We start from the raw sequence: 25,130 nt of genomic DNA, 5'->3' as shown, positions 1-25,130 counted from the left end.
ACGATTTCGAATTGTAAATGTTTACTAAATACTTTTATATATACTTCACATTCGATATTAGATTATTGCAGGAATACATGCTATAAATGATATCTACAAAACATCAGCCTATTCCGAAGTTCGCGATTTCTAAATTCGACCAACATATCCCCGCTATATTTTCAATTGGACAAGTTTGGCACGTGATGTTTAAGTACTAATTAAACAACGTAGGCGTTGACTTGTCAGCTGGTGGCTTCGATAGGATTTGTTGCATTAAAAACAATTGAACTTTATTCAACTGCTTACATTATTTTTCGTAATAATGGCTCTCCATTCCGCGGGCAAGGGTAAACTTCTTGCAGTAATCGGAGATGAAGTAAATGACATTTGTAAAAAATTATATTTTATGTCTAATGGATATTCACGATAGTTTCTTGTTCAGGATACCTGCGTGGGATTTCTACTGGGCGGAGTTGGTGAAATTAATAAACATCGTCAGCCTAATTTTATGGTTGTAGACAAAAGTACGTATTATTAAAACATTTATTTTTGTATAAATTTGTATATATATTAATTTCTTTATAGATACGCCAGTAAGTGATATAGAAGATACATTTAAGCGTTTTATTAAACGAGATGATATTGATATCATTCTTATTAATCAAAATGTAAGTATCATGTACATTTTCTAAATATTAAAATTTATTTGTATTATCTACAAATAAATTTTTTATAATCTATTTGAGGTTGCAGAGATGATTCGTCATGTAATTGATAGTCATACACAACCTATACCATCGGTATTAGAAATTCCAAGTAAAGATCATCCGTATGATGCCAGCAAGGATTCCATTTTAAGGCGTGCTAAGGTAAGACTATTGTTTAAATTATAATAGTTAATACAGATATTTATTAGTTGCTAATACCATATATTGGCACATATATAAATGGAGAATCAATTCATAACTATTAATGAGTGTAAGTAATTCTAATTTTACTTTACAGGGAATGTTTAACCCAGAAGATATACATTAATGAATATATATAAAAAGAAAAACGGTGACCTGTATGTTATTTGTTGATATCTATATGTAATGTCACTGTTATAGTCTGTTCAGAAAAAATAGAAACACATACAACATACCATTATTTTATATTTACAGTAACTGATTAGTTTCCCTGTAAAATGTATATATCAATTTTGAGAAATGTGTTCTGCTAAACATTTGCAAATATAAAAATTAGTTATGTAAATAAACATATACATTACGAATCATAGAATATTTTATTTTTAATATTTCGTTTGCAATTATTTAAATAATATATCTTTGCTTTGAAATTATATCTAATTGAGATATGTTTAATATCCAATAAATTTATACATTTCTTAAGTTAGCATAGATTTATTTTTATATTTTTTATTTCTTGGGGTAATGAATAAAGAACAAGAAACAGAATAATACTTATAAGAACACATCTTCACAATAAAAGAATATGTAAATTTTTGGTCATTTTTGCATGAACATGTACATAGTTATTAAAAACAACAGCAAAATAATTAAACTACGATGGGGGTATAACTATTTTTTCAAATAAATAATAATAAGTAATTATAAATATTCAATTTTACAAATAAGAGAGCAATTGTACTTACATGTATATTGTAAACTTTTGTTTACAAAGAACACAGTTCTGTGGTAATTGTTAGCAACACACAGGTTACTATAAATATTTCATTAGAATCGCAGTAGAAGACTGAAATTTTATGCAATTTGAATTATTTAAAAATTTATAATACTTAAATTTAATAATCACGTTCCTCAGTGGCAGACATAAATAATTTTTGTACGGTATAAGTAAGTTGAACTAGAAAAAAGAAATATTAACAACCGTTAACTTACGAATAAAGCTATAAAATAGTAAAAATATGGAGATATTACGTACGATTAAGCTGTTGAAACCATAAAGGTTTGTTTTTCCATTCGACGCCAACAAAATAAGCTGGAACTCCAGATAAAGTTATTAAAGCCCCAATACCAACTTCATACGGTCGTTCGTAGCAAGGAACAAATACTAAAAACCCACATATGGCAACAAATGTAACAGGAATCCACAAAGGCATCTGCAATATAAATTTATCTAATGATATAATTTTTAATTTGTACTAAAACTTATAATATTACTTGCCTTAATTGGTCGATTCATATTAGGTTTTTTGTAACGAAGCCATAATACACCGGCTACCGATAACATGATGAAAAACGATTCAACTATGCTGCAGTATGTGATTAATACAAAAATATCACTTGTACATAACATTATTAAAGACAAAAAACACTAAAAATAAGAGAGAAAACGTTTATATTAATGAATAAATGTTTAAAGCATTTATTACGCAATGGTCTATATATTGTACATACAAGAAAAACTAAGGCAGGTGTAGGTGTAAGTCTTGAAACATTAATATGACTTAACATTGAAGGAAAATGACCATTTCTAGCACCTACAAAACACATCCGAGATGATGTCATAATGTGAACACTTAATCCTCCAAATGCAGATACAGCGACCATAACAGGAATCGTCCATGCCATTATGCCAAGAAGTTGGTCACCAAACGTCTAATAAAAATTTATTCCATCGAATCTTTCTGAACATATTTAAAGTAATAAGAAGTAATACTTACCACAGCAATTGCATGAGAAGAAATCATTTCGGTTGGTGTTAAAACTGACAAATAAGCTACATTTGCCAATACATAGATAAAAGTAACTAAAGGTAATGATATATAAATAGCTCGCGGTAAATTCCTACAAAATGAAACTATTCATTTAATATTTGGATAAACTGAGAATAAATTTGTTAATAATTTTGTACTTTTTTACAATACATACACGTAAGGATCTTTTAATTCTTCGGTCATAAAATTTAGGTAATTCCACCCAGAGTATGAGAATATACCAGAGTAAAAGGCCACTGCAATTTTACCCGGTTCCGTAATTGTATTTTCAAAAGCATTTTCAAAATTTTCCGTATGTCCTATGATAAACGATTAATATACATACTTATGATACATATTAAAACACACATATTTACCTAGCATTATCCAAACTAGTCCAGCAATAATTATAATTACTAATGCACCAATTTTAGCAAACATAAATACATTTTGCATTTTTGATGTTTCTTTGACATCATAACAGTTCGCAAATGTAAGTAGACCTATTATAAAAATCGAAGGAACAATATTATATTTTATGTATAAACAAAATTTTATATATATAACATAAATGTCTTACAAATAGTTACTGCTGCTAGTAAGCGTATACCATCAACTGGGATAGTGCAGTTTGAAAAGAATGGTTGTAAAACATATTGAGCAAAAGTTAAACCCATGATGGCATTTGTAGTTGGTCTGTAAATGAAAGAATATACATATATTTTAAATAGCTATCAGTTTTCCAATTTTTTCTTTTGATAATAAACAACTTACATAAATATTAAGTTAGCAGCCCATAAATAGAGAAAAGCAGGCAATGCTCCAAAAGCTTCATAAATATAAGCATAATCTCCGCCACTACGAGGTATACAAGTTCCTAATTCAGCATAACATAATGCTCCAACCATAGAAAGTAAACCACACAGAACCCATACAACTAAAGATACTCCGACGCTTCCTACTTCTGTAATGATCCCTTTTGGTGAAATGAAAATACCTGTACAAATGAGATTTAACATTATATGGAATAAAGAATAACCATATATTTAATTGAAATTTCATTTGATATAAACATAGAGAGAAATGTTAAAAATCTTAGGTAAATTCTTACCAGAACCACATATGATTCCTAAAATAATTGCAACTCCCTCTAAAAGACCGAGCTGCTTTCTCATTTGTACTTTTTCAATACTATTAACTTGTTTAATAGCATGCGATTCATCATCTGAACTTATTAAATGCATTTCTTTAGGAGATTCATCAAATATTTGAGAAACCATTTCACCTAAATAAAACAAATACTAAAGCACAATATCAATTATAATATCAATAGTGAGATTAAAGTAATAAATTATAATGTATTTAGAAAAAAGCTTGATAGAAAATTTTTAATTTATTAGTAGAATGAAGATTTAATTAGCTTACCTGCTGCTTTTTATACCATAAGTTTATGAAGTTATATTACAGTAATGTAATTTTTTTATATAAATGAGGAAAAATATAAATTGGTATATAATAAAAAATACACACGTGTAAGTATTATCTATATATATAAATTTTTTGGATTTCTTTTTGAGTGTGCATCATCTGAAAACGAAAACCATATGTGTTTATTATTATAAATATAACATTAATACAATATATGTTAATTATACACAATACCTGAAAGATGATATAAATAAATAAATTCTTTCCTGGTTCATACAATATTATTTATAAAGGTTTTGAATGAAAAATAAATGTAGGTTATACATGTGAAAGATAATACACGTGTGCCAAGTCAAAATTGGTCAAAATACAGGTTGGTTCGCAAATCCTAAGTTGTATTTTTTAAATGAAATAAATACAAGAGGATTTTGTTATGAAAAATTCTTATTTGATATATGAAAGATACTAATACCTATAAAATTTTGTTGAATAATTGCTATATGTATATATATATAAATATGTTTCAATACCAATGAACGAAAAATTCCTGATCCTGATGCAATTCAAATTCAAATTACATGATATCGAAATACATAAAGAAATACATATATGGATAAAGATATGTTTCTAACATAGACATATTTCTTTAAAGAAAGATTAAATACCTTTTATTTGTTTATAATTATGTCATGAAGGTCAGTGCTTACTAAATACCCCTGTTTTTTTTCTTCTTATCAATCGGCGTATTTAAATAGATAATTTTATTATCAGTGTAAGGTTGTATGTAGATAAATACTTACAATATACATATACGTATGTATGTGCACAAAAATTTAATTAAATAATTTTTCTTTTTCCATATATGTACAATTGTAATTGGATACTTGTTCTTCGATGTCATTTCCATTTGATTAGCAGTAAATTGTTTGAAATGTTCAAATTAAATTTTGCGAATGTCATCGAGGAAAGCTTTAACGACGCTTGAATCCGGAAATAAACAAGCTTGACATAATGTTTTCATCGTTAAAGTTAATTTCATCAGTCCCATTTTTGTCATTAGATTGGCTTGAATTGTCTTTTTAGTTTCACCAATATATAAACTGCATTTGCGGAGTTCCGTTTCCAAAGGATCGCTTTGATGAAATGAATAAATTTAATATAATACATTCAAAACAAGTATTTTTTTTTTTTTTTATTTACCTTAATTCAATATGAATAACTCCACCAAAGGATACAAAATCCTCATAAAGCCGCCTAAGAAATATATAACTGCTATTATAATAAACGCATTTATTTCGAAAGGGAAGGTTCGTTACGATTTTCCAGATTTTTAACAAATATCCATTTGAGATACCTTCAAGAAAAATATAAAACGTCTTCGAACAATTAATAACGAAACCCGTTAAAATATCCTTAGGAACATCTCGTACCTGTGTTAAAAAAAAAATTTGTTTAAAAAATGAAAAGAAAATGAAAAAAAATTTCATTAAGATATTACTAATATGTAGAAGGAATATATCAATAAAATAATAAAAAATTGTGCACCTTTGAATTCTCGGCATTCTGATTCGAGTACCGATAAGTTTTCAATAAACCGGAATTGTGAGAGGACACATTTTTCAGAATATCATTCACCAATTTTGTATCGCTCAATATAAAAAAAATGCGATTCAGTATATCCTTACTACGCAGAATCCTTTGCTGAATTTTTCTCAAGTCATAAGATAATCGTACTTTAATTTTCACTGACGTACCCAATGATGTCAGGATATCATTTGTGAGCGGTGAATTTATCATTTCATCGCCATTTATGTTTGTACGCGTGAAATCGGTATTGCAAGGATGTGATAAACTGCTTATTAGTCTTATTTCCCAAAATCCTCTTAAAAGATCAGATACATCGAATTTCGCGACTCCTAGCAAGACTTCCTCTTTCGTTGTTACTTCCGTAATTTTTGATTTCTTTATCGTTGATGCGTCTTTATTCGACTTTTTAGAAATAGGAATACTAGACTGGGGAACATTTACAATACGTATGCCAATGATCTAAACAGAAAGATATTGATCCATTAATTTAATGAAAATATTAATTCTGAAAATATTAATTTCATCTTACCTCGACAATGAGAAATTTTGTAGTAAGAAAATTAATTAGTTCTTCTGGGCTGATCTCCTTGCAAAGGAAGCATTTAATAAATTCGAAATACATTGTTCTATTTGGAGTATAGTATGGTGTGATGATCGTGTGATTCAGAAAAGGAATTTTTACGTACAAATATTTGAAACCATTTTCAATAATCAGCTCGGCTGGAAAATTTGATAATTGCTCTAACTTGATCGCTATTGGATTTAAATCCTTTAGCAGTTGCTTGTCTGAAAATATATTTCGACACTCGGTGGAAATGAAAACGGATGAAACATTTGGTGATTGTGGAGTTCTTTTGAAGCTAGTAGTGGTACCCATACCTGAAAACAAAATATTATGGTCAGTATTTATTCTAATAACAAATAATCTTACGATTAATATATTACCAGAAAACACAGTCTCCGCGGGTAAATGTATCTCATGCGCAACCTCTTTTTCGTAATTACGTTTATTTAATTTATTTGCTTTTAATCGTTTCTTCGGCACAGATTTCATATCCGATCTTTGATCCACATTTAATAATTCAACTTCCAAAGATTCAAGCGGGAAACGATCCTTCCTTAACATTTTTCGAAACTTATATTCGTGTACTTTATCTAATCGAAGTTATAAAATTATAAAATAAGAACAACGGAACAAGTATTGGATGATTTAAATTCAAAATATTTTAATAGATACCTGGTATCATATCAAGGTATGTTATGATACTGAAATCACCATGAACTTTATTTGTTACTGTGATTGATGCTGGAAGAGATGATTTTCTAATAAAATTAGAATTGTGCAAGTCAAAGGAATATATTTCAAGAAAATCATACGGTCCTGTGCTCATAGAACTATCATTTATGTAAAATTCTTTTACTTTGTCCTTTTTGGCTCTACAAAATAAAAAAATGGAGTCAACAAATTGTCATTGCGAAACGTCGAAAAATAGATGACCTTGAAATGACCTTCAGCTCCCTCCCCCCTCCTGAGATACAGTGACTTTCTCCCAAAGGGTTTTCTTGTATCTTTTTATAATAAGTACATACATAATAAAATAATTAAGGGCGACAAAGTTAAGTGAGTCATCTTAACTAACCTTTCCGAAAATTGTTTTTTCCCATGAAATATGCGATATGTGATTATGTAATTAAAGAAATGTTGTAATTGGACTTCATTTAATTGAACTAAATGATGTACGGAAAACACGATCCAAATCAAATCTTCATTAAGTGGACACAATATAGGTCTTAAGCACCAGTCACCATTTTCAGTATAAATCTATATTGTTAAAATCGCACAATTAATCGTAATATTTTATTAAATTTGTTAATTTCTAATGTGATATATATGTATATGTATGTATATTTAAAGTAGAATTAATGACGTACCTTTACCGCTGTTTCCCAACACCGACAATCAAGTTTAAATTTATAACCAGAAAGAAATTCATATTCAACGTGTATTTCTGTTAACACATCGCCTATGTTTATAATATTTGGGGAGTGTGCAGTTTCAGACGAATTATTAACTTTTTTCTGTTTATCTCTTCGATTTATTTTTTTCGCTTTAATCCTTTCTTTATTTAGAAACTGATCGTTCTTTATGTTAAATTTCTTAGAAACTTGAAATCCAAAAGTTACTATAAAATGCATTGTGTCTTTTTAATATTATTCAAATCGGCAGGACTTGAATTGCAAAAGTTGATTCATGAAGTAAAACAAAGTGAAATGGAATAAAAATAAAAATTATTTTAATCATATTTAGAAAATTAATATGACGTTAAATTAATTGAAGTTAGTTTTATCTCATACGTGAATGATTAATTAAATAGAAATTAGTTGTACTTCCCGCTAAAGGATTTCAAGATTCAATATGGCGAAATACTACTGACTCCAGCAGATACACGACAGCGTCAGAAGGATAATATTGTTGAAGGAAGTTTCTTCTACCTTCTCCTAATATTGAGCAATTTGCTGACTGAAATCTTATAAATATTGGTACAAAACAACATGTATATTATAAAGGACATGATAATTTTATCATATATAATATATTTCTTTTAATTTTTGCATGCTAAAGGCAATAAATTAAGAAAAAAACATTAGAGGTTTTTATATTATTATATTGGAGAAAATTTCTACCAGGAATGTCTCAGGAGGACGACGTAGGATTTTTATACAAAACAATGAGTAAGTTGAAGTTATCCTTTGGATAAAGAATGAAATATTTTACTGAAAGTCAAAGACAATAGTATAGCACCTATATAAACAATGTTTCAATATTGCTAGTGTTTAAGCTTTTTGAAAAGCAGGTAATATAAGTAAATATAAATATTTATACTATATATATATATATAGAATATGATTTAGTTATATGTATGTACTTACATATATATACTATGTAAAATAAATTTACATTCCATTCATATGTTTAAATCATAAAAAATATAACTAATTACAACAAAAATAAAGATGAACTTTTATTAACAAATATATTTCAATTTAAAAAAAATATATATTGGATATAAATTGGATATGTAAATGTTTTTACAAAATTTTGAAAATAGTACTAACAATGTTAAGAATATTTGATTTTAAAAATATCACTTTAACAATTATTTAGTTAAAATATGAAATGTAACAAAGACAATACATAAAAAATGGAGCTAATATGCAAAATCGGCGTCGTATATTATATACATGTAAGTAGTACCTATGTTATATGTCAATATTTCATGGCGACGATTTGACGAGTGCAACGAGTAGTGGGAGATATTTAAAAACTATATACATAGCGTGTTACACGATATGTCAGAATAAGTAAAAGAATTATTAAGGTTGTGGACATTAAAAAGTACGATAAATAGAGTCTAAGTAAAAGTGTCATTCTAAGTGTAATATGAGTAGCATTTGTACGTATGTATTATGAATTAAACACTCATGTAACCTAAAATTAGTTTTTTGTACAATTTAGCAAGTGTATATTTCTTTAAATAAGTATACTGTTGATTAGAAAATATTTCACTCTCGTGTATATTCTTTGTAATAATTATGTATATATATATGTATATATGTGAAAGTGTGTAACAAAGAATGTGTTTGTTAGTTGAAAGGGATCCAAAAAAGAGGAGAGTAAAGCCTGTTGGATCAGCACCATCTTTGCTTGACTTTGATTTAGGTGAAAGTTCTGATGACAGTGATTTCAGAATTGAGGATCATTGTGAAGAATCTGATGATGACTCAGTGGATTCTAATGATATTGGAAAAGGTACACTATATGACGTTAACATTAAACGCAATGTTATTTTAAAACAAATTATTTCTGTATATGAAAGAGGAAGAAGATGCATCGGATGAATCTGATGACTCCTTAGAGGATCCATTGTTAAATAAGAGAGAAAATCCTAGCTTAACTGTGGGGGATGTAATTGAACAAGCTAGACAACAGGCACTAAAAGGAGGTTCGCTTGAAGATAAATTAAATAAAATGTTAATTTGTTGTGGTTGCCTTGGAGACAGAAGTGATGATGTTAACGAAATTGTTGAATGTGATGGATGTGGTGTTAGTGTACATGAAGGTAACAATTTATACGATATAATCCACTACTTGGTTAATATTTCATTATTTTATAATGAAATTTATTTTAGGATGTTACGGTGTATCTGATGTAGAAAGTTTTTCAAGTACTGATTCTTTGTGTCAATCAGCACCATGGTTTTGTGAAGCTTGTAGCGCAGGCATTGAAGATCCTTCCTGTGAGCTTTGCCCTAATAAAGGTGGAATTTTTAAGGAGACTGATGTAGGCAAATGGGTTCATTTAGTATGTGCACTTTATGTACCTGGTGTTGCTTTTGGAGAAGTATGTAAGCTTTTAATGTTTATTATCTGTAAATTGAGAATATCTTAAAATATACGTGCTTATTTTAGGTTGATCGTTTATCGAGTGTGACGCTCTTTGAAATGGCATATAGTAAATGGGGAGCAAAACAGTGTTCTTTGTGCGAGGATGCGTCTTTTGCTCGTACCGGTGTATGCATAGAATGCGATGCAGGAATGTGTCACACATATTTTCATGTTACCTGGTAAGTAAATAAAAGAATTCAAAGCTTCCTAAATAGTCAATATAATCGCATGTTCTTTTTTAGTGCACAAAGAGAAGGTTTATTGTCTGAAGCCCATAGCGAAGAAGTTGACCAAGCTGATCCATTTTATGCACACTGTAAACTTCATTCCGACAAAACTCTTGTTCGTAGACGTAGGCGTAATTGGTTAGCGCTACAATTACGAGCCCAGTACCGTCAACAGTTGTTAAAACAACCTAATCATTTAGATACTGAAGAACAACGTAGAATACAAAGAAAATTAGCGAAACATAGACATAAATATTTAGCTCATAAAGCATCTAGGCCACCACCATGGGGTAAGTTAATTATTACAAATGTTTATAAAAATGAAACTAGGTATTATGTAAAATATTTATATTATTTTTAGTACCAACTCAAAAAATGCCTCGGTTGTTAACAACATCTGCTTCTGCATGTCGACAGTTAGCAAGAAAGGCAGAACTCATGGGAGTTGATACAGCTGCATTAGAAGCGCAAGAAGCACAACTTGTAGCTTTAGTCGACGTGAGAAAGAAATGGCACATTCCGCCTGCTTTTAGTGTGGAATTTATCGGCTATTATTTAGACCGAAATTTACGAGTAACGTCTATGAAAAGACGACTGCAAGAACTTCTTGATATTAATTCTCAACTACTGAACGAACAACAAAGGTTAGATAGAAAATATGACGAAGTAATGAAAGATAACGAAGAACAAATTCGCGTGAATGTAACGTTAAAGGAAAAAATAGAAATGTATCATCTGCTGCTTCAAAATAGCGGTTATGTGAAACCTTTACCACAAATAACTGATTTGGCTAAACCAAGAATAGCACCAACACTAGGTAAGTTAAATCTCGTGTGTTTAATATGTACAAATGTATCATGGTTTTTCAAATAGGTACAGGTTTAGGTGTACCTACTGCAGCTGCTTTGAAAATGGGGGTTGGTTTTCCTTTACCGGTTGGTAAAGGAGTCGAAGGAATACGCGAAGGTAGAGTGTTGAGCAGTCAAGCTCAAGATCAAAACCACAAAAGTGAATTGACATTGCGACATCAATGCGGGATATGTAGAAGATCCACGAATCAACACTTACTTGCAAAATGTGATACATGTCATCTTCACTATCATTTATCTTGTCTTAGTCCACCTTTATCTCGTATGCCTAAAAAAACAAAACTTATGGGATGGTATGTGCATTATTATCATGTGTGTATATTATTAATTATATTTAAAACGTATTATATGTATAACATTTTAAATAATCTTTATTTTTATAATATAGGCAATGTTCTGAGTGTGACAAGGAATCATCGGGATCAGACGTTGAACGCGTTGATACATCGGCACCACGTAAATTAAGACATTGCAAAGATGATTCAAATTTAACGTTAACACCGACACCACCGCAGGAAGTGCAAATGCCTACAACGCCAACAACGCCTAGCACATCAAAAAATTCTTCTGCTAATCTTAGTAACGTGACAAATACCACAGCATCTGATACACCAACAACACCAAAAGTAACTACTATTGTTCTCGTACGATTATAATAATGCAGTACTATTATTTTTAACAAACTATCTTCTGTATAGGTGACTATAAAACCAGTTGGGCCACAACCTCCATCTTCAGCATCCATTCATTCAAATGATTTAGTGTACAATCAGCAATCTGTTAATAATGTAGCAATACCGACACGGGAAGGTTCACCTGAATATATGGTAGCTTCGGCGGATGGTACAGAGTCTGTTTCACAGAGGAGTGCAAAGAAAAGAAGAAGGTTTGTAAGGTGTTTTATTAAATAAATATATGGAATATAGAATTTGATATTGTTTCATTAGAGAGAAGCATAAAAGATATACTCCTGACCCAATCACGGGAGTAAAGCAAAGAAAACGAAAGCATAAGAGGAAAAGTCTCGATGTGGAAAATCCAGAAGGTCAAAGTCAGCCAGAAATCCACAGAAGAATTACAATAAAGGTATACAACTATCTATAAATAATTAGTATATATCTGAAGATTTTTATGATTTAAACTTAGAATTTCTATGTCACAGATAAAACCAATTCCAAGACCGGAAGGGGACGTAGCGTCTGAATCAAGCCCACAAATGTTTATCGCCACGTCTACTAGCACTGAAATTACATCGCCACCACCACCCCCAAAATTGCCACCTCCACTTGCCCCACCTTTAGTTTCTAATACCGCATCCGCAACAGCAAATGTATCTACTAATAGTACAAATAGTAGAACATCTACAGGAAATGGAAAAAAAGGAAAAGATACAGATCTTTTAACGCATTGTAATGTCTGTGATATGCCTGGTACCAGTCAAAATCTTGTCATGTTAGTTGATACGAATATGTTATTAATATGCCACGCATAATCTAAATGTATGTTTTAAAAAATTTTTTTATTTTAGGTGTGACGAATGTAAAAAATGCTACCACTTCACCTGTCTTGATCCACCAGTTAAAAAATCTCCCAAAAGAAGAGGCTATTCTTGGCATTGTGCAGACTGCGATCCTAGTGTAAGTTAATCAATTTTCATTTTCAACGTTTATTGCAATCTGGACCCAAAATTTATTGTTAAGGTACTTTTTATTTAGTCAAAGTAAAAAAAAAGTAATAAAGATACCAAGTATTAATTTATATGAGAATTAGAATATGTGACAAAATATAAAGTACTTTAATGTTAAATACGTGTAAATCAAATTTTGTTCAATGATTTTAAATATATAGAACAAACAGTCTTATTAATAACTAGTTGCTAACGTTAACTAATTATTTTCAGTAAAAGCTGTGCCATCTTTATTTATTAAATAATCGAATACAACGTTCCATTTACGAAATACTGAATGGCAATTAGTTATTAATACGAAAAAAAAAAATAATAAAAAAAAAAAAAAACTTTTAAATCTCACTTTTATAAGAAAATGGGAACAATTCTTCATAAAAGATGGAAAATACATCTACACTTCGTATAATTTTGAAGCAGCCAAAGCAACAAATTAGACTAAAACTTATTTATGGATAACTTTTACCTTTGATCTAAAAATTGTCACTAGGAATATATATTGAAGCTAACATAATTCAATAAAAGAAAGAATCTGTAATAGTAAAAATATTTCTTTCATTTCAGGCCTCTGAATCTGAGACTTAATATCAACAAATTTTATGTCTGCAGCTATAATTCTACGTTTAAATGAATTAAGACATTAAATGTCATTATGTTTTTTGTAAAATATACGGAATACAGACAAACTTCTTCCTTTAACTACAAAAAAAGTCTTTTGAAAATACATACTGAAATTTTTTTAGTATTTATTTTCAATTAACTTTTTCTCTGCTTAATTTTACACAATTTCTATATTTTGTTCATATACAAAGATATGCATTGTATATATTCATAAAGGTAAGAAAAATTTTTAAACAATTATGTACATTTAAAATTCATCTTAATTTTCCGATAAACTGTAACTTAAAACGAATCATTTTTAATTTATTTATCAAGTAATTCATTAAATGCATTTTTATATAATTTAATATTCATTTTTGAGAGACCTAATTCAAGAAAAACATTCTTTCTTTTTACGTTTAGCAGCTATAAAACCGTTACGGAAGTCGTTAGCACTTATACAACGTTTACCTTCAATAATTACCTTTTTTACAGCAATAAAACTTTCATCTTTGCATTTTACAATTAATGCATCTTTTTTCTTATCATAAACTACAGTTCCTAAAAATATGAAGTTTTTTAAATCAATAAATAAAACTTTAATATTTATTTTTCATTATTTTGCTATAAGCACAAAATACAAAATAGTACTTTTACCTGGCATTTCTCCTTCGAGTTTAGTGATCAGTGTACCAAGTGAGGTAGCTTCTATTTTCTGAACATCTAATAATCTTATTTTCAAATCCTGAAAGAATGCAGTTAAAGGATATAATCCTAAAAGGGCACGGTGTAAATCGTAAATACGTTTTGCAGACATTTCGTTCCAGTTGATTATAGATATTTTTGGTGTTATTTTGGGCGCTGAAAATACGGATTGGAAGTTTGCTGCATATTTACTATCAGATAAATAACTTATAAATTCTATAACAGTATTTACCATATGTTACATTTTTTTCATCTTGAGGTTTTGCAGACTGTATTAACTCTGGTAAATTATCAAATGTTTCTCCTAGAAGATTTGCACCAATTTTGGCTAGTTTGGAAGTTAATTCTGGCAAGGTTTCATCTTCGCTAATATTTACTTGCCTTTGTAGTACTATTGGCCCTGTATCAAATCTTAAGTAATTTAATTTTTTAAATATTATAACGTATATATTAAAATGTTTTCATCTCTGTTTGTATATTTTGAGGAGCATTATTAACTTTATTCTTGAGCTAACATGAATTTATATACAGATTTAGATCTTCTCAAAGTATACAAACAGGCAAAAAATTATATTTGTGAAAAAATTACAATAATCTCTACTTTTTTGGCATTATCTTCATTATTGTAATTCCTGTTTGTAATTCTCCATTCATTAGCGTATAAGGTAATGGTGCTGCTCCTCTCCATCGTGGTAATAAACTACCATGTACATTTAACATACCTCTAAAAATATTAATAAATATAAATTAATCTAAACAAAAAATACTACTTTACTATATAAACCAGTGAAAAATTAATATTACCTTAGAAAAATAACTTACAATGGAAATGAATTTATAATTTTAGATGGAATCAAATGACCAAATGAAACAACTACTCCAATATGAAAATCAGAAATGCTTTCTTCAGTTGGCCATTTATTCAAAGTGATTCTGTTCTCTTTTGCATATTTAGTTACAGCATTTTCTTTTGCATTAGCAACAGTAACAACCTCCAATCGTTGCAAAACTTTTGTTTCACTATATGTAACATATATATTTTTTTTATAATACCACATATGAAAAGTGTATAAAATGTATATAATGCTGTAAGAAAAAGCTTACTATATTTTATGTAACGTTTTTAAACTTTCAACTGCAAACTCATCTGTGCCAAAAAATAATACTTTCCATGGACCTTTCTGAGGTAATGTATGTGATCTTCGGATATCGGTATCAATCTTGTTATGTATCTTTCCTTTAAAAGATGACAGAAGTATTCTGTTTAACTTTTTAATATACATAATGATTATGCCATATCATATGCTGTACAGTTAAAAAATTATAGTATCATAGTTTAATTATTTTATTTTAAATCCATGGTTATGTTTTGGAACCCATGATTAACACATGTAAGGTGTGCAACGACTGTTAAATATGGATAAGTCATTGAGTACATACACTCAATATAGTTTAGTGAGCACCATTTCCTAGTGATGGGGACAAAATGAGATATTTCAGGACGTTACACGTTTTTTCATGTCTCTCCTAGTATTCCCAAATATCGTGACGCTGGTCACACTGATTATTTTCATAGACGTTATTTCGAACAGTTTGTTGATGTTTATTGTGAAATACATGTAATAAAGAGGTGAAAAATGGTAAGTCTAATATTAATTAAGAAAAACATATATCAGTATTCCAGTTACGTTCTATTACATACTTTCATTTTTTCAGTTACCTTTATCATTGTTGAGAACAGCACAAAATCATCCTATGGTATGTTCTGAAACAAAACATTTTTTTATATATATATATATATTAGTTAACATTTAAATACTTTAACGTTACGTTTTACAGCTAGTTGAATTAAAAAATGGTGAAACATATAATGGACACTTAGTGAGCTGTGATAGTTGGATGAATATAAATCTCAGAGAGGTTATATGCACATCTAGGGTACGGTAATAATAAGTTACTTAAAATTAAAGTTTTTCATTTTATTAATATAAAAATAAATAACCTTCGGATTAGTAATATAGTCATTCAACGTGTTCCTTAGGATGGAGATAAATTTTGGAGAATGCCAGAATGTTATATTCGGGGTAGCACAATCAAATACTTACGCATTCCTGATGAAGTTATAGATATGGTGAAGGAAGATGTACAGATGAAATCCAGAGGACGCGGAGAAATGAAAGGCAGAGGGCAAAACCAAAGAGGTCGGGGTACTGGAAGAGGTACAATGATACATTCAGTTCTTACATTACTAATATAACATTTATGTATGTAAATAAAATACACTTTTTGTAGGTACCTTTGGTCGTGGTGGAAGGGGTTCTGCATCTCTTGGTCGTGGCGGAAATCAAGGTGGAAATAAATTACAAAATAAAACAAGGACTAAATAACTTGAAATTTCGTTGTAAATTAAGTTTAATATAGTCCTATGATTTTTATCTCATTTTACTTGATTAATGAAATTTCTTTTAGTAGTACAACATTTAGTATAAAAGTATTGGTTATTATTTATAAAAGAAAAAATATTTATTTCATTTACATAAAAGAGAAGACACGCGTAAAATCTAATTTCTTAATGCTATTTATACACACCAGTTTTAGCGACTAAACGTGGAGTAAAAATTAAATATTATTATACAGTGATAACATGAATTATTTATTAAAAGAATAATAATTCAGCTATAATAATTCGATTACGTCACTTATTTTTGAAGTTTGTCAGATCAATGGAAAAGAAGTTGTGTAAATTTATACAAAATATGACTTATATTTAATGCGGATGCACAATGATAAGTGGAGTGTTACAGTTTGTGTACCTGTAAAAAACATATTCAGTAAATCTATAATAGAAAATTAACAACTTAATCATACTTACTTGAATGAAATTCATAACTTATGTTTTGAAAATGGAATTATATTTATCGTCCTTCAACTGTAATACAGAAAATTTGTTATTTTCAACATTTTAATTACTTTTACTTTAAAACTGTATACAATGCACTTACTATATGAAGCTAAATCTATTTCATCCGGTAATTCTGTGATATTAACATCAAATCGTTCTTGTACGTCATTTAATATTTTAGCGTCACTTTCATCACTGACTAATGTAATTGCAAGACCCTGTAAACAGGAATAAAATGTTAATAAAATAATGTACGTATGAAGGAAGACAAATTATAAAATATTTATATTAACCTTAGTACCAAAACGACCAGCTCTAGCTACACGATGCAAGTATGTGTCCGAATCTTCTGGCATATCATAATTGAATACTATATTTACACGTTCGATATCCATGCCACGTCCGAACAAATTTGTAGCTACAAGAATTCTCTGAAATTATCAATTACTTATTTTCGAATCCGTATAATCTGTTATGTTTAAATTACCACTAATATCAAATAGAACGATATATTTAATATATTTACTTTTTGAAAATCTTTGAACTGCTGGTATCTCGATAATCGTTCTTCTTGAGTCATTCCTCTATGAATACCAATGGCGGGAAAATTTTGTTCGGTCAATAGTTGTGCCAAAGCCATACACCTTTGTACAGATTTTACAAAGATAACAACCTATAGAAATAATATAACATAAAGGAGAAAATTGCAGTAGCTAAATATATTATTGAAATTTTCAAATGAAAATGTAATAATAATATAGTGTAATCTATATCTCTCTAGGCAAACCTGATTAAATTCAAGAACATCAAGTAATTCAAATAGCTTCTTGTTCTTTTCATTTTCTTTGAGTTTCACATAATGCTGTTGTAGACCATGTAATGTGAGCTTCGCTTCATCGTCCACATAGACTTCCATGGGCTGCGCAAAGAATTGTTTTTACAGGATTATCTATTTTACCCTAACAGTAATTAAACCTTTTAAATTTTAGACTCTATATAAATGCCGTTTCAAACGAAACTTCAATACCAGTTGAAGTTCTTGTAAATGTAATTGATAATTGGATACAGACAAATGTTATCAGAAAATAAATAATTTTGAGGCATGAAACGAATAAACCAAAATTAAAAAAAAAAAAGAAAAGAAAAAAAAAATATATATATATATATATAAATAAAAAATGAAACCAATGATGCGAAGGTGTAGAGTATTTCTTTTTATAAATTTCCTAATTTCTCCTGCTTCCTTGATAACGACAGTTTCATGTCAAGTAACTATAACTAAAATGCATTAGATGGTTTAAAGAACTTTCCGCTTGAGCTCTCATTTTTTGCACTTATTTGTCGATCGGATTAGTCATACAGGTTACATACGGTCCGGCGACTTCCATCTCTGGGTAGTGCCAACAACGAAAACTCAGCAGTCACCCCAACAGAACTAAGATGGCGCACCCCCATGAATGTTCTGTCACATATCCGCTGGCCACTCGATGCCAAATATCTTCTCCCAAATTCTGGTACATTCAGAATATGCCCAGAATTGGTCTCAATTATTGGTGGTATTTCTGGGATTCTCTAACACCGCGACTTAATTATCTCGTGATACACAAATTGATTTATGCTCTTTCTTTTCACATATAGAGACAGCCACGATCGAAATATGTGTACAACAGTTCCATTGCTGTCCAATTTCACTCCTACTTAATTGACCTCCATTAGCCATTTTCAAAATATCAAAATGTGTTGTTTCAATAACAGATAAGACGAACGCGAATAAATTCTCTACATATGCCACATTTAATTGCAGCAATATCGTCATTGCTCGATCCTATCTAACCCCAATATCCCACATATCCTCTTGCATCTTCTTTCTTGCGTTCTTCTGTCTTCAGGTTGTCTTGAAGTCTTCGCAGCCCCCCACCCAATTGAAACACGTGCTCCCAAATGCTGCTCTAACTCGTTTAAAACTCTACCCGTCCCTTGCACCTGCCTCAATATCATTGCCCATATAAATTGCACAAATTCTTTCCACCCAACCCGTCCCAAGATATGACGTTTCCCAACATTTGTGTAATATTTATACCGAACGTTTCTTTGAACCTTCAATATGCAGCAGACAATTAAAAGATTTGAACATTGAAGATCAAAACTAAATAAAATTTTTTTTTTTAAGTATCACCAACGTCATCTTGATTAATCTGAGAAACGACTTTAAACGAAGATTTCGTTTCTTTTTATGAGTAGATATCCGGTCATCCGGCAATATGGAGGAAAACTTTGGAGCAGCAAACTCGATTTACGTTCAAGTTGTCGAATTTGATATTCGATCGAAATCCAAAGACATCGAGGGGCTTTTTTCATTATTGAATTCTGTGTCACTTCTTCAAAGTGTTGTCTAACTAGCCTAACCCGCGGGTGCGCCGTCAACAATATTTAGAGTATGGTCTGAGCTTTGTCCTGGGTATGAATACAGGGCCAACGAAGTAGGAGCAATCGAAGTTCGAAGTGAAGAGGAAGATTGGTTAATTACATCTTGCATAAATTTTTTGCAGACAGGACGTATCTCCTTGGACAATGTAGCGCTGAACATCATGACTTGCTTGCCGTGTGGAGTGCTTCTAAATATTTCCTGTACATCTCTACGCATGTCTATAAACAAATTTAACAATTTATATTATAAAAATTTATATACATATACATATGTAAAACATTATACACTTACCTAACAATTCAAGCATTTTATCACACTCGTCAAGAATAAAGTGTTTCAAATGCTTTAGGTTCAATTTTTTATTTCGTACGAGAGCGAGGATACGACCTGGTGTACCCACAACAATATGAGGGCATGTGTTCTTTAATACTTCTTCGTCTTTTTGAATTGGCAAGCCACCAAAGAATACTCCAACCTGTTATATTTCAGCACATTATAGAATATAAGAAATACTATTTTTTATATAAATTTTATTAATAAACGATAATAGAATCTTCATCAGCGTTGGGTGGTAGTATAATGAATGTCACCATTATTTAGTAAGATAATTAATCATCATATGAAGATTGTTTAACGCAAATTTAATTGATTTCCAAAAATTATTATAAAGCAATAGATCAGAAAAAAATGTTATTCTTATATAATTTACCTTTACATGAGGCATGTACTTGCTAAATCTTTCATATTCCTTGCTGATTTGAAAAGCAAGTTCTCGCGTGTGGCACATTACAAGAACATAAACTTGATTTTCAGTTAACTCTAATTGTTGCAGTGTTGCTAATACAAATACAGCTGTTTTTCCCATACCAGATTTTGCTTGACATAATATATCCATGCCAAGCACTGCTTGAGGAATACATTCATGCTGTACTGTAAATAATACTTTTGAGTTATTCAATATATTTTATATTGGATTTAAAAACAGTTTACATAATAAGCATATCAGTGGTGATAAATCACTTGATTATCAGTCATGTACAATCAGTTGTCCCTATCTGTTATCATCATAGTTGGTACAAATATTTCATGTACTTGCAGCATTTAATTAATTAATAATATTACCTTCAGAAGGATGTTCAAAACCACAGTCAACAATTGCACGTAATATTTCAGGTTTCAGAAGAAAATCCCTAAATCCACTACTGTGAATAGATACATATGTCCCCTTAACTTCTTTCTTAGCAGGTATGTCCCCGCTTCCATCAACTACTTGTTCGGTTTGTTCCTCATCTTCATAATCCAAAAGATCATCATTGTCCGCCATTCTTATACCGATATGATCTTGGATTATTGCTGAAATTTTAGAAATACTAAATAAATATGTATAGATATATAAAATACATTAATAAATGCTATAATTTGTAATCAAATTTACACTTCACTTTCGTCTTTGGATAAAATTAAATTAACATATATATATATATTTTACGTTTAATAACTTTGTACCTTCTTTCAAGATTTTTATTTTTATTTCAATAGCAAATACAAGTAAAAGGAAAAGTTATTTTTATTAATAGCGGAAAATACAACATTTATTGAATTTCTCGTTTGCTTGCGATAACGATTTTTTCGAGCCTATGCTCGTAATGTAACCGCCATTTTAGCGACGCTATATTATATAGTTACCAATGAAGAAAATCAGCGTTACAGAATAATAAAAGAGATCAAAACTGAAATTTCTATTATAGATTTATTTTACAAGTGAATATTAATTATGTGCAAACATATAAATGATCATAAATTATATAAATTTACAATTTGTAAGTCGATTCACGTTTTTCATGTGAGAATCCTAAGATAAATATTTTTGCGTCATATATTTCCGCAATGCAACGTACCCAACAACAAAACTACTAAACATTAAACAAATTTGAGATTATTTTCAATACAATTAAACACGTTCTCTAAATGGATTGATATTTAATACATAAATAATTGTGGATTACAATCGGACAACTTACCTCAGGACAGGATTTTAACTAACTGATGCTTGATGATGCTCACCAGTTCACTCATTCGTATACTTGCAACTACATTCCGGAAGACTGGTGGTGCCAACTAAAACTAATCTTCGAAAAGAATATACAGATTTATATATTAAAACTTTTAAACGAAATATATTTTAGATAAACTTGTCCAGAAAATTACATTATGAATTGTTTTATTAACAAACGATAACATTAGTACTAATTATTTATAATGTTTTGCAATTTTGTTACGTCTCAATAAAAATGACCGGATGTATAAAATTAAGTATCACCATGGATAAGATGTAGGATAGATCACTCACCTTATGAAAGTTCGTTCAGACGATCTGAAATACCGACCCCGCCCAACGCTTCTATTGTTGCACACTCTACGGTGATTTTAGAATTATCCTGCACTACCTGGCACTACTCTTTACTACCTAAAAAAGCGAACCCTTTACGCAAACAATAAAAATAATACTATTAGTAAATATATGTATATACAGAATCTGTCCATCGCTTATGCCTTATGGTATTCGAGACAAGTTCGACGATAAAACGCATTAAAATTGGCATTTGTTTTTAAATGAATACCTAAATAAAATACCTAAAATTAGTTCTTGTTTATTTTCATCCTTATCTCCTAGTACTCTCCTCCGGAATCCTATGAACCGGGGTCACAAATAGGTTTCCGATTTGATAGCTTCCCAAACAGATTCTCTGCACAAAGTTTACTCTGTAGATTGTATCTACTGCTTATTTCACAGATGAACGGTACTGTTTAAATATGGTAAAGTTTATTTAATAACATCACAGATACAATAATTATGTACACAATTGTCAGAGAAAATGTTTAGCCTGATGGTTAAACATTTTCAAATATCCCATTGTCAATGTAAGCACTGAAGTACTAGATTTCAGATAAATGTGCTCCATAAGGGCGGACATCTGACAGTTTTGAAATAGAAATTTCGATTTTTCGAAATCGTATTGTAGTCTAGAATTATAGTTTTCTTCTAGACACATGTTTATACTTGCATTACATGTTTTGCTAATTATTAATACACAATTAGCAGCCATCTGTATTACACCCCAATCGTATTACAAGTTATCTTCGGATGAGGATAATTTATCAAATACATAAAGTTTCAATTGAGCGTCGTGCCTTTGAGGAGGCGCGGCAGAATCTGGTTTCACCATCTGCGAGGCACATGGAGGGTCTATGTTACGGGGTAATAAAGTATGATTGAGCTCAGGCATAGAGGCAGTTGGATCCTTTAGAGGTAATGTTACTTCTCTCAAAGAATCTGTAGGTGAGGGAGGAAGCACCACTTTCTCAGGAGCATTTTGAATAAATATTACTCTGAAAAACGTTATTTATTGAGTTATAATTAAATACTTATGTTTAATTTAAAAAGAAAAAAAAATGAAATAATTTCTAAATGTGTTATTTACCTGTTGAATGCTCGCCATTTTCTGCATAGTGTAATGTACGATTTGCATTGAATGTACATAAAAACTAAGCCTCCTGTAGAACCAATTACAACAACTATTAGTTTAGTCCAGAAAGACCAGTCTACGTATCCACGTCGAGCTTCTTCTACGGATCGTTCAACAAGTACGTATAAAGACCAAGCCACACAAAGTGCAGCTACTGCATGGAAAGCAACTGTACACCATAATTTGCGAACTTCTAGAGCAGACATTTCAAGTTTTTCCCACTGAAAATTATGATTTATTACTCTACATTGTTTTCTTTTTATTATATTAGTATACAAAAAGTATACACAATGATTATACAAAATTTATACCTCACAAAATGGCTTTGTTTTAGCATGCATAATAAATGTGAATTTACATAATTCACAAGCACGTGTGTCCGAAGCTTTTATCCATTGCTGAAGACAAGCTTGATGTACATAACGTAAACTGCCACTGCAGTAGCAAGGTGCTAAAAGAGGAGCACCTTCTTCCCCTTCACAGTGACATATTCTGTAAAACACATACTCACTGTATCCTTAATGAGCTATTGATAAAATATTTTATACAAGATTTTATACTTACCTACAAATATCATGATTGCTTGAAGACAATGTGCTGACAGATGAATGACAATGATCTGGTATAATGGTAACTACTGTTGCATATGTTGATTCCTATAAAATTAATACTTTATTAAATATCTGTTCAGAAATATCATTATTAATTTAGAAGAAAATTAAAAAAAAAATGAATCAAGTTACCCTTGGTGTCCATTCTGGTAAACCTTCACCACCAGCAGGGCTATTATTATTGGAAGGACCAAGTGACAGAGGTGGTTGCCAGTCAGGCGGATTAACATTGATCTGATGAACCGGCATCACTCTCTGGCCTCAGTAAAGATGTGATCAATGATAAACAACATTAAATAAACACCATCTTACTGAATGTTCTGTAATTTTGTTCCATTGGTATCATATTTTGCAAATCAATATGTAATTACATGAAAAAGTCTTTCATTATGTTATTTAACATGTACCTTTAATATACATATAAAAACCTGAAATTATATTTTATCAAGCATTATAAAATTGAAATATTTATGTAAAATTATAGGTATACAAAAATTATCAAACGATAAATATACTAAAAATAAAGAACATGAATGTTTATTGATACCAATCGTATGTATTCACAATTATAAAACATTAAATGAATATATAAAAAATGTATTTCTCGTTAATAATCAATCAATGAACTTGAAGAATGTTAAATTATTAAAATAAACTGAACAATGGATTTTGATCTACTTGACATTGAAATTAACAAAATTCAGATGAGCATGAAAGAAACAATATAGAAAAATTATTTACAATGATGAGATATGTTGCACTGTATACATTTGATCAAAATCACTAAATAAACGTGAGATTTGTAACGAAAATTTTTCGATAAAAAGAAAACAAAGCATTAGCGTCACATACATCTTTTCATTTCCGTGTAAATTATAGTAGAAGCAAAATTGTCTATTTAATAACAATGATTAGCCAAGAAATATATTGTTTAGATCTCATTTTAAACAACTGAACGATGTTTAATAAACAAATTTTCGGTAAATATCTTGATTAGATTTTCAGAAAACAAGTTAGGACGATTTTGACACTTCGACTCGAGTCAATGACACAATATAGGAAAGTCGTATTCACTGCAGTAAATTAATTATCTTTCACAATTTGACGTTAAAATGATTTGAAATATCGTATCCGATTTATCACTGTTCACTTTTTAAACACGTTTCAATAACCACATTAATATTCCAAATTATCACAATTATAGACTTGATTACATAGCTTAGTCCTTCCTTCATAACAGACTGTGTATCTTATTTCTTTGGTGCGCCGCCATAACGTAGAATGTAGGCGTGGTGTATGTATAGCTTTGACCAATCCTCTATTCAGAAATGGCATTGAACATTATTACGCCAATGAACAGGATTCAGTTTGAATTTAGTTTACAACAAGCACGGTTTTTAAACAACGAACATAC

The 25,130-nt window shown here is 30.0% G+C and overlaps 8 protein-coding genes across 19 annotated transcripts; 3 read left to right on the top strand and 5 right to left on the bottom strand.

Moving 5' to 3' along the window:
• The first annotated feature begins 74 nt into the window (after positions 1-74).
• On the top strand, positions 75-2,319 carry Vha14-1 (V-type proton ATPase subunit Vha14-1). The gene is made up of 5 exons (XM_034328578.2): positions 75-358; positions 425-506; positions 568-650; positions 729-851; positions 988-2,319. The coding sequence occupies exons 1-5, from the start codon at positions 305-307 to the stop codon at positions 1,015-1,017; spliced, it is 372 nt and encodes a 123-aa protein (XP_034184469.1). The 5' UTR covers positions 75-304; the 3' UTR covers positions 1,018-2,319.
• Positions 1,707-4,826, bottom strand: gb (solute carrier family 7 member genderblind). 3 transcript variants are annotated; one of them, XM_034328503.2, is made up of 12 exons: positions 4,364-4,826; positions 4,127-4,288; positions 3,813-4,002; positions 3,476-3,698; positions 3,282-3,397; positions 3,079-3,204; positions 2,877-3,021; positions 2,669-2,792; positions 2,403-2,603; positions 2,170-2,319; positions 1,927-2,104; positions 1,707-1,848 (listed from the first exon to the last, which is right to left on the bottom strand). In XM_034328503.2, the coding sequence occupies exons 3-12, from the start codon at positions 3,979-3,981 to the stop codon at positions 1,787-1,789; spliced, it is 1,494 nt and encodes a 497-aa protein (XP_034184394.2). In that variant the 5' UTR covers positions 3,982-4,002; positions 4,127-4,288; positions 4,364-4,826; the 3' UTR covers positions 1,707-1,786. The 3 variants fall into 3 exon arrangements, with proteins under 3 accessions (XP_034184394.2, XP_034184393.2, XP_076544320.1); XM_034328502.2 differs by having other exon boundaries at positions 3,813-3,986; XM_076688205.1 differs by lacking the exon at positions 1,707-1,848 and having other exon boundaries at positions 1,982-2,121; positions 3,813-3,986.
• A 147-nt stretch (positions 4,827-4,973) lies between these two features.
• On the bottom strand, positions 4,974-8,044 carry LOC117606234 (uncharacterized). Of its 2 annotated transcripts, XM_034328483.2 has the most exons (9): positions 7,649-8,044; positions 7,357-7,538; positions 6,954-7,153; positions 6,662-6,871; positions 6,246-6,595; positions 5,675-6,175; positions 5,484-5,559; positions 5,330-5,383; positions 5,123-5,262 (listed from the first exon to the last, which is right to left on the bottom strand). In XM_034328483.2, the coding sequence occupies exons 1-8, from the start codon at positions 7,910-7,912 to the stop codon at positions 5,331-5,333; spliced, it is 1,836 nt and encodes a 611-aa protein (XP_034184374.2). In that variant the 5' UTR covers positions 7,913-8,044; the 3' UTR covers positions 5,123-5,262; position 5,330. The 2 variants fall into 2 exon arrangements, with proteins under 2 accessions (XP_076544312.1, XP_034184374.2); XM_076688197.1 differs by having other exon boundaries at positions 4,974-5,262; positions 5,330-5,559.
• A 263-nt stretch (positions 8,045-8,307) lies between these two features.
• On the top strand, positions 8,308-13,662 carry LOC117606216 (PHD finger protein 14). 5 transcript variants are annotated; one of them, XM_034328426.2, is made up of 14 exons: positions 8,308-8,449; positions 9,366-9,527; positions 9,595-9,837; positions 9,908-10,119; positions 10,188-10,342; positions 10,406-10,680; positions 10,752-11,207; positions 11,264-11,552; positions 11,648-11,885; positions 11,958-12,145; positions 12,207-12,345; positions 12,422-12,711; positions 12,788-12,896; positions 13,508-13,662. In XM_034328426.2, exons 1-14 carry the CDS (start codon positions 8,407-8,409, stop codon positions 13,526-13,528), a joined length of 2,820 nt encoding a protein of 939 aa, XP_034184317.1. In that variant the 5' UTR covers positions 8,308-8,406; the 3' UTR covers positions 13,529-13,662. The 5 variants fall into 5 exon arrangements, with proteins under 5 accessions (XP_034184317.1, XP_034184318.1, XP_034184323.1 ...); XM_034328427.2 differs by lacking the exon at positions 13,508-13,662 and adding an exon at positions 13,160-13,306; XM_034328428.2 differs by lacking the exon at positions 8,308-8,449 and adding an exon at positions 8,883-9,171.
• LOC117606255 (methionyl-tRNA formyltransferase, mitochondrial) lies at positions 13,246-15,678 on the bottom strand. Of its 2 annotated transcripts, XM_034328527.2 has the most exons (7): positions 15,353-15,678; positions 15,071-15,268; positions 14,850-14,972; positions 14,481-14,659; positions 14,201-14,404; positions 14,028-14,104; positions 13,246-13,475 (listed from the first exon to the last, which is right to left on the bottom strand). In XM_034328527.2, exons 1-7 carry the CDS (start codon positions 15,529-15,531, stop codon positions 13,449-13,451), a joined length of 987 nt encoding a protein of 328 aa, XP_034184418.2. In that variant the 5' UTR covers positions 15,532-15,678; the 3' UTR covers positions 13,246-13,448. The 2 variants fall into 2 exon arrangements, with proteins under 2 accessions (XP_034184418.2, XP_034184417.2); XM_034328526.2 differs by lacking the exon at positions 13,246-13,475 and having other exon boundaries at positions 13,818-14,104.
• A 1-nt stretch (position 15,679) lies between these two features.
• LOC117606275 (U6 snRNA-associated Sm-like protein LSm4) lies at positions 15,680-17,758 on the top strand. The gene is made up of 5 exons (XM_034328572.2): positions 15,680-15,888; positions 15,965-16,006; positions 16,088-16,186; positions 16,290-16,467; positions 16,541-17,758. The coding sequence occupies exons 1-5, from the start codon at positions 15,886-15,888 to the stop codon at positions 16,633-16,635; spliced, it is 417 nt and encodes a 138-aa protein (XP_034184463.2). The 5' UTR covers positions 15,680-15,885; the 3' UTR covers positions 16,636-17,758.
• Hel25E (ATP-dependent RNA helicase 25E) lies at positions 16,920-20,902 on the bottom strand. 2 transcript variants are annotated; one of them, XM_034328514.2, is made up of 10 exons: positions 20,701-20,902; positions 20,288-20,508; positions 19,870-20,053; positions 19,678-19,796; positions 17,938-18,069; positions 17,677-17,823; positions 17,444-17,581; positions 17,251-17,368; positions 17,121-17,177; positions 16,920-17,061 (listed from the first exon to the last, which is right to left on the bottom strand). In XM_034328514.2, the coding sequence occupies exons 1-9, from the start codon at positions 20,900-20,902 to the stop codon at positions 17,164-17,166; spliced, it is 1,275 nt and encodes a 424-aa protein (XP_034184405.1). In that variant the 3' UTR covers positions 16,920-17,061; positions 17,121-17,163. The 2 variants fall into 2 exon arrangements, with proteins under 2 accessions (XP_034184405.1, XP_076544324.1); XM_076688209.1 differs by lacking the exons at positions 16,920-17,061; positions 17,121-17,177; positions 17,251-17,368 and having other exon boundaries at positions 17,449-17,568.
• A 1,321-nt stretch (positions 20,903-22,223) lies between these two features.
• On the bottom strand, positions 22,224-25,005 carry LOC117606260 (E3 ubiquitin-protein ligase MARCHF8). 3 transcript variants are annotated; one of them, XM_034328538.2, is made up of 6 exons: positions 24,458-25,005; positions 23,849-24,144; positions 23,670-23,761; positions 23,417-23,597; positions 23,061-23,326; positions 22,224-22,968 (listed from the first exon to the last, which is right to left on the bottom strand). In XM_034328538.2, exons 2-6 carry the CDS (start codon positions 23,963-23,965, stop codon positions 22,707-22,709), a joined length of 918 nt encoding a protein of 305 aa, XP_034184429.1. In that variant the 5' UTR covers positions 23,966-24,144; positions 24,458-25,005; the 3' UTR covers positions 22,224-22,706. The 3 variants fall into 3 exon arrangements, with proteins under 3 accessions (XP_034184429.1, XP_034184428.1, XP_034184430.1); XM_034328537.2 differs by having other exon boundaries at positions 24,569-25,005; XM_034328539.2 differs by having other exon boundaries at positions 24,931-24,968.
• Between the last annotated feature and the right edge of the window lie 125 nt (positions 25,006-25,130).

The sequence above is a fragment of the Osmia lignaria genome, chromosome 1 (genome assembly GCF_051020975.1).
Source record: "Osmia lignaria lignaria isolate PbOS001 chromosome 1, iyOsmLign1, whole genome shotgun sequence".
In the NCBI taxonomy this organism is placed as follows: Eukaryota; Metazoa; Arthropoda; class Insecta; order Hymenoptera; family Megachilidae; genus Osmia; species Osmia lignaria.
The sequence above is the reverse complement of the archived record's forward strand: the minus strand, read 5'-3'. Positions and strand labels throughout refer to the sequence as shown.

What these genes read in the sequence shown, in the direction of transcription:
- Vha14-1 (XM_034328578.2), top strand. Translation starts at nt 305, where the DNA reads ATGGCTCTCCATTCCGCGGGCAAGGGTAAACTTCTTGCAGTAATCGGA. An exon ending in TTGCAGTAATCGGAGATGAA is followed by an intron (nt 359 to 424) that starts GTAAATGACATT and finishes TTTCTTGTTCAG; the next exon opens with GATACCTGCGTGGGATTTCT. An exon ending in TCATTCTTATTAATCAAAAT is followed by an intron (nt 651 to 728) that starts GTAAGTATCATG and finishes AATCTATTTGAG; the next exon opens with GTTGCAGAGATGATTCGTCA.
- gb (XM_034328503.2), bottom strand. Translation starts at nt 3,981, where the DNA reads ATGGTTTCTCAAATATTTGATGAATCTCCTAAAGAAATGCATTTAATA. An exon ending in GCTGCTAACTTAATATTTAT is followed by an intron (nt 3,398 to 3,475) that starts GTAAGTTGTTTA and finishes TTTCATTTACAG; the next exon opens with ACCAACTACAAATGCCATCA. An exon ending in ATATGAATCGACCAATTAAG is followed by an intron (nt 2,105 to 2,169) that starts GCAAGTAATATT and finishes TTTATATTGCAG; the next exon opens with ATGCCTTTGTGGATTCCTGT.
- LOC117606234 (XM_076688197.1), bottom strand. Translation starts at nt 7,912, where the DNA reads ATGCATTTTATAGTAACTTTTGGATTTCAAGTTTCTAAGAAATTTAAC. An exon ending in ATACCTTGATATGATACCAG is followed by an intron (nt 6,872 to 6,953) that starts GTATCTATTAAA and finishes AACTTCGATTAG; the next exon opens with ATAAAGTACACGAATATAAG. An exon ending in GTTATTCATATTGAATTAAG is followed by an intron (nt 5,263 to 5,329) that starts GTAAATAAAAAA and finishes ATTTCATCAAAG; the next exon opens with CGATCCTTTGGAAACGGAAC.
- LOC117606216 (XM_034328426.2), top strand. Translation starts at nt 8,407, where the DNA reads ATGTCTCAGGAGGACGACGTAGGATTTTTATACAAAACAATGA. An exon ending in TTCTAATGATATTGGAAAAG is followed by an intron (nt 9,528 to 9,594) that starts GTACACTATATG and finishes TGTATATGAAAG; the next exon opens with AGGAAGAAGATGCATCGGAT. An exon ending in AAAACAAAACTTATGGGATG is followed by an intron (nt 11,553 to 11,647) that starts GTATGTGCATTA and finishes TTTATAATATAG; the next exon opens with GCAATGTTCTGAGTGTGACA.
- LOC117606255 (XM_034328526.2), bottom strand. Translation starts at nt 15,531, where the DNA reads ATGTATATTAAAAAGTTAAACAGAATACTTCTGTCATCTTTTAAAGGA. An exon ending in AAAACGTTACATAAAATATA is followed by an intron (nt 15,269 to 15,352) that starts GTAAGCTTTTTC and finishes TGTTACATATAG; the next exon opens with TGAAACAAAAGTTTTGCAAC. An exon ending in ATGAAGATAATGCCAAAAAA is followed by an intron (nt 14,660 to 14,849) that starts GTAGAGATTATT and finishes AAATTACTTAAG; the next exon opens with ATTTGATACAGGGCCAATAG.
- LOC117606275 (XM_034328572.2), top strand. An exon ending in AGGTTATATGCACATCTAGG is followed by an intron (nt 16,187 to 16,289) that starts GTACGGTAATAA and finishes CGTGTTCCTTAG; the next exon opens with GATGGAGATAAATTTTGGAG. An exon ending in AGGTCGGGGTACTGGAAGAG is followed by an intron (nt 16,468 to 16,540) that starts GTACAATGATAC and finishes CACTTTTTGTAG; the next exon opens with GTACCTTTGGTCGTGGTGGA.
- Hel25E (XM_034328514.2), bottom strand. Translation starts at nt 20,902, where the DNA reads ATGGCGGACAATGATGATCTTTTGGATTATGAAGATGAGGAACAAACC. An exon ending in TAAAATGCTTGAATTGTTAG is followed by an intron (nt 19,797 to 19,869) that starts GTAAGTGTATAA and finishes ATTTGTTTATAG; the next exon opens with ACATGCGTAGAGATGTACAG. An exon ending in AGTTCAAAGATTTTCAAAAA is followed by an intron (nt 17,582 to 17,676) that starts GTAAATATATTA and finishes TGATAATTTCAG; the next exon opens with AGAATTCTTGTAGCTACAAA.
- LOC117606260 (XM_034328538.2), bottom strand. Translation starts at nt 23,965, where the DNA reads ATGCCGGTTCATCAGATCAATGTTAATCCGCCTGACTGGCAACCACCT. An exon ending in AAACAAAGCCATTTTGTGAG is followed by an intron (nt 23,327 to 23,416) that starts GTATAAATTTTG and finishes CATAATTTTCAG; the next exon opens with TGGGAAAAACTTGAAATGTC. An exon ending in AAATGGCGAGCATTCAACAG is followed by an intron (nt 22,969 to 23,060) that starts GTAAATAACACA and finishes AACGTTTTTCAG; the next exon opens with AGTAATATTTATTCAAAATG.